The sequence below is a fragment of the Pantherophis guttatus genome, chromosome 6, assembly GCF_059756535.1.
Source record: "Pantherophis guttatus breed Tessera chromosome 6, ASM5975653v1, whole genome shotgun sequence".
Taxonomy (NCBI): Eukaryota; Metazoa; Chordata; class Lepidosauria; order Squamata; family Colubridae; genus Pantherophis; species Pantherophis guttatus.
Window position 1 is genome coordinate 103,218,095 of NC_142068.1, and position 9,272 is coordinate 103,227,366.

At 40.2% G+C, this 9,272-nt stretch overlaps 1 protein-coding gene across 1 annotated transcript; it reads right to left on the reverse strand.

The window, feature by feature from the left end:
• Positions 1–1,748: 1,748 nt before the first annotated feature.
• Positions 1,749–8,222, reverse strand: LRIT2 (leucine rich repeat, Ig-like and transmembrane domains 2). The gene is made up of 3 exons (XM_034434720.3): positions 8,060–8,222; positions 6,809–7,590; positions 1,749–2,785 (listed from the first exon to the last, which is right to left on the reverse strand). Exons 1-3 carry the CDS (start codon positions 8,173–8,175, stop codon positions 1,986–1,988), a joined length of 1,698 nt encoding a protein of 565 aa, XP_034290611.2. The 5' UTR covers positions 8,176–8,222; the 3' UTR covers positions 1,749–1,985.
• Positions 8,223–9,272: the final 1,050 nt, after the last annotated feature.

Here is a 9,272-nt window from a genome sequence, read left to right on the forward strand (position 1 = left end):
CAATGCAACTAACCTGTTCTCCATGATATTCCCATCTTGAAGACAGCTATCAGATCTAATTAGTGGACTCCATGTGGAGCAGCTGTGAATATGGATCCATATTGTACCTTGAAGGCCTTTGATACTGATGGAGATGTGTTATCCACTCCCAAAATTTCTATTAGAGCAGTAAATCCAATGTGGATAGGCATAAACAAAGCAAAGGACAAACGGCACAATTTACCTTTCAAGAGAACCTCTCCTTATGCCATCCATTACTGCTTTGATCTTGCATCCTACTGAATTTGTGAGCAATTTCTGCACAGAACAGTTTTCTTCCTAAAAAAGAGGATTTCAATCCTTCAAAATGTTACTGAACCATTTTTTTCTCTTGATGTTCCAATGTAGTTATTAGCAGTTTCTGTGGTCATATTCCTGAGTATTTCCAAATCCAATTTTATGCAAGAAAACAAACTGTTACAATAAAAATAAACAGTACAGTTAACCTCCCATTCTTCCCGTTAATCTAGTAATCCAGTCTGTGAACATACGCCTCTAAAAGTCAAGGAACACAACCAGTTTGCAACCATATGATTATCCATAAGCAATTTATGGTTCCTTGCTTCGTAAATTGCTTGTTATAATCACATGGCCAAAATGTCAGCTCTTCTTATTGGGCAATGAAAACTGTTATTCCTTTGTCTATTACTAGCCTTGATTGGTTTAGGTTTTTTTTCATTGCTATTGTTATGGATTCATTCAGATCCTGCTTTCCTGCAGATGTTTCAGGTAACTTATGTGGGAATCACTTTTTACATAGTCCCCGCAAAACAATCCTATAACACAAGCTGAGAAACAATGTCACAAGTGAGCTTGCTCTGCAAAGAGTTGACTTGAACCTATTGTACATCTTCTCATTCCTAGCTCAATGTATCAGCAACTACACCAGATTACAGTCATTCCTTTTATGGTTTTGTAATTTTTGGAACTTGTATGTCATTGTATGTCAATACTATTGTCATTCTCACTCGCTGATCTAGGTCATCTGCTCCTTCCAGGTCTCACCATATTTTGGGACCTGGAAACTAAGCCTCCCTCTTTGACTTCAACTACAAAACTGTGTCTCTTGTAAATCCATACAACCTTCAATCTCACAATTCTTTCAAAACTTGGCTATTCCAACTGGCCCGATGTTGGTTTCATGTTTTATGGCTGTTAATGGACTTTGTTTTGTCCTTCCCAACTGTGTTGTTGGATATGACGATAGTGGTGGTGGTGGTGGAGGAGGTTGGACACCTAGTCAGCCAGATACAGCAGACAGGATTTATATGGGATGTGGTCTTCTTACCCGCCTATCATCGAGTCCTTCCCAAGGACCCAGGATAGACAAGTTGTTCTTGTTTGATGGCGATAATGGTATCGTCACAGGATATAAGCTGTTCCAAGTAAAGCTGCCTTTTGCAATTGATGGATGGTGATTTAGTCAACAGGGTTCAAGTGGTGCTTCTGATGGACTGGGATTGCACCCAAGACACCATCACTATTGGTGCTATCTTTTATTGCTTTTGCCACAATCATTCTACTTCTCTTTGTAGGTCTTTGGATTTTGTGACTTTCTATTCTACTGTCTCCAGGTAGTGTCGCATCCACTATCCAAACTTTTTGTCTTTGTTATAAACAATTGTTAAATCTGAAATGTTATGTCTCCTCCTCCTCCCCTCCCCTTCTCTTCTTCTTCGCCTCCTCCACCTCCTGCTTCTCCTCTTCCTCTTTTTCTTCTTCCTCCTCCTCCTCCCTCCTCCTTTTCTTCCTCCTCTTCTTCCTTCTCCTTCTTCTCCTTTTCCTCCTCTTCCTCCTCCTCCTGCTTCTCCTCCTCCTGCTGCTTCATTATTGAGGAGGCACACAAGTTAAATTGATTCATCCATCAATCTAACTATCTATCTACTGATTCGTCTGGATGGAAAGCTTCCATCTCTCCTCCTGGTGGGGGCCTGGATGGATAATAGCTAATAGAGATCAGCGCTGTTTTGACCCTCAGCCACCCGCTTCTTTGCTTTCTCCTCTTTCTCCTTGCTTTCCTTCTGCTGCTTCTGGTCATCACTGGAGTCTTGGTGGCACAGCCCTTCTTCACTGCCTCCTGGCAAACTATCAAATTTGCTTTTTGTAGGTGCGCCTTTGATGTTTGTGCTCCATTTCTTGATACAGCAGCTAGCACATTTCTCTTTGCAGCTGCACCTGGCCTCTGAAGTACATAGGTACATCCCAGCAGGGACCACCAACACCATGGCACATATAACGACAATGATATGGATCATCTGCCCTCTCTGTTCCAATTCACTGATGTCACTTCCTGTCACAAACACAATACACTGGCTCTTTGGGGGCACCTGCTTCCTCAGACTTATGCACACTTCGTACTTGGTAACAGGGAGCAAATTGTTAATGGAGTATGTGTTGATCCCAGGCCCAATATAAACCATGTCTTTCTTAGCCTCATCGTATTTGCCAAAATGGAGGGTATACCAGGTTTCCTCCGGATTTTCAGCCACGGTATACCATTCCAGAGTAATCCCGTAGACCGTCTGCTTGGCAATCTGCAAGTCGATGAAGGCCTTCTCATCTATGATTGAGGAAGAATAAGATGGTGTCGCTAGTTGAGGAGCCAGAATGTCCAGCATTGTGCTAGCCGAGGAGTTGCCAAGGAAGTTGGCAGCTGTACATGTGTAATTCCCCTCATCCATAAGATGGGCTGAAGGAATCACCAGTTCTGTTTTGAAAGACTCTTCGCTCATGTGAGTAGTAGAAACTAGAGAAAGAAAGACAGAAAGAGAGTGGAAACAAGCAATTTAATTTTCTATGTTCAACTATAACAACCCTATGGAATGCATGGTAGCCATCTTCAAAATTGGTTTGGGATTGGGAAAAGGATCAACATGAAGGGTCCTCGGTGCTCTGAGCTTGGCTGTTTTCTTGCAGATGTTTCATTTCCCAAACTGGGTAACATCAATAAGTGTTAGATGAATATGTTTATTTTCCAAGTACTGTATATTAGATGTGTACAACACAACTACCTGACTGTAAACAAGCAACCGTTTTTGAAAGCCAGGTCGCTTGGTAGAGAGAGCGGTAGCATACAAATCTAATCAATAAATAAACAATAAACAAAGGAAAGAAAAAAAGCCCAACCATAACAACTTTCAGAGTATGGTGCAACTTGATTTAGGTTTTTTGTGAAAAACCTAAATCAATAAAATTTTGTGTTTTGTTTTGTTTTGTTTTGTGCTAACATTTCTATGCTGCTCTTTTCCAACTAACTCTGACTGGTGTACTTCATCAACAAGGATTAAAAAGAGCAAAAAAAGCTACTTCAACTATAACAGACTTGCACTATGAGGGAGATGGGCAGTTTCTAAATATGATATATAATTTTTTAAAAAACGATGCTACCAATCAGAAACAGACCTCCCCCAAAAGCTCTCTCCCAGAATCAGGTTTTACACCTCTGCAGAAATAAGTGATGATTATTAGTTCCCAAGTAGGCCGTCTCTTCCAAACCTTTTTTGATGGACACATTCTTTTCTAAGTTAGCAGTCTTGAAAATAACCAGACCTCGATAGAAGATGGGCATTCCTGAATTTAGTTGATCATTCAAGTTTTACTCAATGTCAAGGCTGCTGATACTTCTATATACAGTAATTACACCTGGTTCTTATTCCTTTTTTTGACAACTTTTTTTTTGTGCTCACCAATGAGGTTTGTGTACCAATCTATTATGTCAGCTTATTTCAGCAGTCTCCCATTTTTAAAAAAAATCCAAATGGATTACACTTATCGTTTGGGCTATTGATTGACAGTTGACAGTTGGGTGTGCGAATGTCCCACATCATAATTATCCACACCCATAATCAGGCATGGTGGCTCAGTGACTTAATGACTTTTGAGAAACAGTTTCAGCTCCAGCAGTTCGAGTCCAGGCACTGCATGGCAGGGTGGGCTCCTATCACTTACCTCAGCTTCTGTCCACCTAACAGTTTGAAAGCATGTTCTATGTGAGTAGATAGATAGGTACAACTTCGGTGGGGAGGTGAGCTGGTGCTCTGTGCAGGCAGTCAGATTCCTGATGTCTCTGAACTTCCCTGGTTGTGATGCCTGCTTGAGATGCAGATCCCGGAAGGGAGGGGGCATTGGGTGATGCTGCGGGAAGAGCCGTTCATCTTCCTCTCTGATGGGAAGCCAGCTTGCCCTCCTGTAGCACACTTTGGGAATGTGTCCTATAACAGGGCTGGTATCCTAGTAAGCCAAACTACTACTCTGCAATAGCTTGCCGGTCTCCCGACTACTGTTACAATGCCACACGCTCATCATTGTCATTACCATCATCATTATAAGGTTAATACATCAATCAACTGCGCCTATGTTGGGAACAAACTTGGACATAAGATTTTAACACCAGTGGTGGGCAAACAAGGAACAAAACCCCACACAGTGCCCTGACTCAGTCACTAAAATGCAATATCTGAATGAGTTGCTTGATTCTATTTTAATCCTCAGATATGTAAAGACCAATAACGTAATACTGCATAATACATCTGTTTCTGCCTTTCAGCTTTCGATAATATGAAACAGGACAGATATGTTTTGAAAAAGTATGAGGGCTGCTGAAGAAAGGCGAACAGGATTTAGTTCAGTTAAGTCAAAGTAATTTCAGTTGGAGGTAATCATGATTTCCTTGTGCTTAAAGGCCACAGCTCAATACTGTTAAGGATCCTTAGTTCCTGTGATAAATATTATCACAGCCAATGTACAGAACAGACTTCAAAAAAAAGTGAAAGTAAGAAAGCAGATGATATACTCTATACTGACTCTCTACCATAGTGATCAACGGTTCATCAACATGGAAAAAAATCAATTAAATCCAATCAGGGGCCTCTAAGTTGGAAATTTAGAAGTTAGATTATTGTCTCAAACACTTTGTCTATGTAAATCAGTCATGCCTATTCTTATAGGCAGTGATTTTACAGGGACAAGACTTTCCAGTACCTATGACTCAGTGGTGCATTGCTCCCAGTTCGCCCCAGTTCAGGCGAACCGATAGTGGTCGTGGTGGGAGGCTCCGCCCACCCACCCAGACATCATCAAAAACACTCTGCGCATGCGCAGAAGCACCACACGCTACCGATAGCGAACCAGTAGTGCCGGGATTTGAAACCCACTACTGCTATGACTTCATTATTTTAGTCACAGAGGACAAATATTAAGTGTGGGACTTTTTGTAAAGAAAATTATGCATCGGATGAAGTTTACGCCTTGAAGCCAGCATCCCATGACTGACATTCTGATTTGGAGGGGTGAAAAGGGAAGGATGTTATGTTGTGAAACAACATTTATTAGGCAATAATTTAAGGGATGCCAAAAAGGGAGGGAGGCCCAATGTAATAATACATTGAATTTACTGCTTTTCTCTCTGTTGTTATAGTGATAAAAATCAGTGGCACAGAGTTAGATTGGGAAGACTCAGACTTAAATCTTTGTTCACTCTGAGGTATCCACCACATTTTCTTAACTATGTTATAGGATTGCTCTAAATATAAAATAGGGAAACCCACGGTTATGCTGTTTTAAACTTTAAAAAGCTCAAACGTAGCAAGGGGTAAGTCTAAGAAAAACTGGGAAGGCAGGATATGTTATGGGTCCTAGTGATTAAGGATGTACGATGAAAAAGGGCCTTCTTGGGGGTGGCTCCTTCTCTATGGAACATAATTCATCCCATGGTACAAATGAGCCCCCAGACTGCTCCTTTTCCCAAAAGTCCCTAAAAACCTGGTTTGGGTGCTCAGAAATGAACATGATGCTGAACCAGTTGAGTTGTGTGGAGAGAATGGGATGGGATTCTATCTTTTTTCATGTGCTGGATTTTTAAATGCTATAAGCTGTTTGTAGTTACCTATATGTGAATTGGGCCGCTATATAAATTGGTTTAATAAATAATAAACAAATAAAAATGAAGAGATCCTGATAAAAAGTATCTGCTACTTCTGTCCTAATTTTAATAGCAGACTTAGGGTGACTTACTGGTATGAAAATGGTTCAGGTCTTGGGTAGGCTTTGTGTTTAAGCATTGGCAACTCAAAGGTGCTTTTTCAAGAGGCAATTGGACTTTCCGGCTTTTCTTTGAAGACATTTTGCTTCTCATCCAAGAAGCTTCTTCAGCTCATTGTCAGTCCTGGTAACCATCTTTTAATTTGATTCTTCAGGGCTGCCACATTTAGTGCTGTGGGAAAGTGGGAGGTGGGGTTGTATGGAGTTGGGGAGATATCTAGCCATAATAACATTCTTTTCTCTGAGAGTCAAGGACATCCTGCCCTGCACCTGGAGTGGGAGGACTTTCTTTTGGGTGGGGAAAACCTGAAAGCTTTCAGATTCTGGTTTTCCCAGATGTGCCAATATGACATCTCTAATAAAATGGAACTTTGAGGAACTTCTAGCCTTGGAGTCTCCTTTCGTTGGAGGTGTTACTTGGAACTCTGACACTCATCTTCAAAGAAAAAACAAAAAAGTCCAGTTGCCTCTTGAAAAAGCACCTTGGGACAATGATGAACTGGATGACTGAGAATCTCCTTAGACATTGGCAACTCAGTTTCCCAATGAAGTAAAATAATTGATTTTCTCCCATTAATAAGGTAAGTAAACCAGCATAATTGGTATGGAGACCAATCACCAATCAGAAGAATTTGAAAGAAGAGGAAGGAAAAATTACTTGCCAAAATTCACAGTTGTTATAAAATAAGAATGTTTTATGTTAAATATTTTAGCTTGGAATCATACTCACCATTAAGCCCCCGTAAGTGTTTTAATGGATAATTCCACCAAATCTTTGGAGAAGGATTAGCTTTTACCAAACAAGTCAACGTTGAATTTTCTCCAAGAAACACCGTAATATTTGGTTTGGAACATGTCACAGAAGGTCTCCTGCAGCTGTTCAGCTCCACTTCATGGAAGTATTTGCCTGCCCTAGATTTAGGATTTGCACACATTAAATAGGAATTTATGAGGACCATAGGTGGGCCTATAGAATTGATGAACTGGACAAACCCTCGCAGACGGCAATCACAAATCCAAGGGTTATCATGCAAAGACAAGACGGTACTAGAAACAGTTTCTGCTTTCTTCTCCAGCTGCTGGAGTTTTTGGTAGACAGGCCAATTATAGAACACTTCTTTGGAGATGACAGTAAGCTCATTGCAAGATAAGTCTAAGTAGGTCAACCTGGAAAGGTAGCGTAAAGCATGTTCTGGTAGGACATCAATCTTGTTGCATTTCAGATCAAGGATTTCTAAAGCTGGTGTATCTCGGAACGCTGTCCATGGTACTGAACGCAAACGGTTCCCCTGAATTCTCAGCTCCTTCAGCTCCTTCAGGTGCTCAAGACTTTTTAGATCCATCACTGTGATGTTATTAAAATTAAGCCAGAGGTATTCCAAGCTGCTAACATTAGAGAAGGTGCCACGAAACAATTCGGTCAGCAAGGAGTTTTCAATTCTTATTTTTTTGATATCTTGAGGGATCTCCTCTGGGATCTTTCTCAAAAATGTTGATACGCAAAACAAACTCCTAAAAATTAAATCAGAAAATAGAACAATGTTGTGATAGGTTGCTTGCATTCATTTTTAATTCACTCTGTGTTGTATCATACAACCCAGTGGGTTTTCATTTCCCTCACTCACTCTGGAGCCCTAACAGTGATGTTGGTTATTCTTCATTTCCAAGTTATAAAACACAAACCATTATTTCTACAATATCCAAAATCTCTCAATATTACAGGAATAATTCACATAAATATATTTCAAGCATATAATAATATACATCTGGGTTGAATCTGGCTGTTGGCAGGCAAACATTTCCACTGAAAACCAAGGAATGGTGTCTGCTGATCAATCATATCCAAGTTTCCCTCTTCTGTATTGAAATCTGGATGGGCTGTCAGCCTGAATACTTATTAATATATCCATTTCATGATAAACCTTGGCTGAATTTCTCCATAGGAAGTTATTCAATATTAACTGTTGTCAAATATTCTTACCTTCCAAGTGTATCGTTGAAACAGGAGCATCCGGTGACACAATCTGAAGTTGCTGGATTTATCCCAGAGAAGTAAAAAAGCAAAATAAGGGAAAACATGTGACTGGTGAGTTCCATCTTCTGCCTCAGTAAATCAATACGGTTTGGTTTTGCAACAGAGAGAACAAGCGTCCCAAATCCTATTAGGGCTAATCTTTCTTAGCAGTAGGGCAAAACTGCTTCTGAAGGACTTGGGTGCAATGCGTTTCTGTGCAAGACGTATCTGTTAAGCTTAGGTAACCTACTGCAATGCTAAAAGGAAAATATATTCTATTCAAAAAGTTTCATCCTTCAATGTCCAAATATATTTCAAAACTACATACTTTGCAAAATCACCTTTCACAGCAACGGCTCAGCAGGCTTACAAATAGTTCTGATACACTTTGAAATCTTCCTATCTAAAACTTTGGTTCATGCAGCTTTATTAGGGCCTGCTATCCTTCTGAGGCCTATGGACGCTGATAGTCCAATAGGCTATTTTTCCATTTCTCACATATTATTTCATCTCTGTTGTGATGAACTCAGTGAGAACTCAGTGAGAACTCAGTCCAGTATGGCTGGCCCTCTAGTTCCCTTCTCTACCTTTTGGGAGACAACCTTGTCTGCTAGGTTTGTCAGGAACCTGTTTGATCTTGGTGCAGAGTTTGTCCCCAGGTGATGTTGGGGTACTTAAAGTTCCCCATTGCTATTGTGCTGTGCTTCCTACATACTTTAGTTCACTGATTAGCAAAAAGTTCATTTATTTCCTCTGTTTGGTTGGGTGGCCTGCGGTATATACTGTAGCTACAGCAATGTCTCCTGGAGAACTGCAGGAGCTTGACTATGTTGTCACCAGCAGTAAAGCCTGACTCGAAGTTCAAAAGTGAAAAAAATAAAAATAATCAAAACCAGAATCTGAATGGAAGCAATAATATTGGCATATTTTACACTTACGCGGCTGGCCTACGTCTTGACTGATGTTCGTACTTGTTCTTTGCAAAGTAACTGATCAAAAAATTTGAAACCAAAAACAAATGAATGATAGGACTTCAGGACAAGTTGATTGGTATTCCTCTCTGGAGAGGTGTGAAAGAAATCTGGGTTCCAATTGTCTATTATTATTATTATTATTATTATTATTATTATTATTATTATTATTATTATTATTTTGTTGTGGTGGTGATGGCGATTTGTAA

Bases quoted from the DNA above. Each gene is read 5' to 3' on its own strand.
- LRIT2 (XM_034434720.3), bottom strand. From the start codon at position 8,175: ATGGAACTCACCAGTCACATGTTTTCCCTTATTTTGCTTTTTTACTTC. The intron at 7,591-8,059 runs GTAAGAATATTT...TTTAATTTTTAG, and splicing joins TTCAACGATACACTTGGAAG to GAGTTTGTTTTGCGTATCAA. The intron at 2,786-6,808 runs GTGAGTATGATT...TTCTTTCTCTAG, and splicing joins ACACTTACGGGGGCTTAATG to TTTCTACTACTCACATGAGC.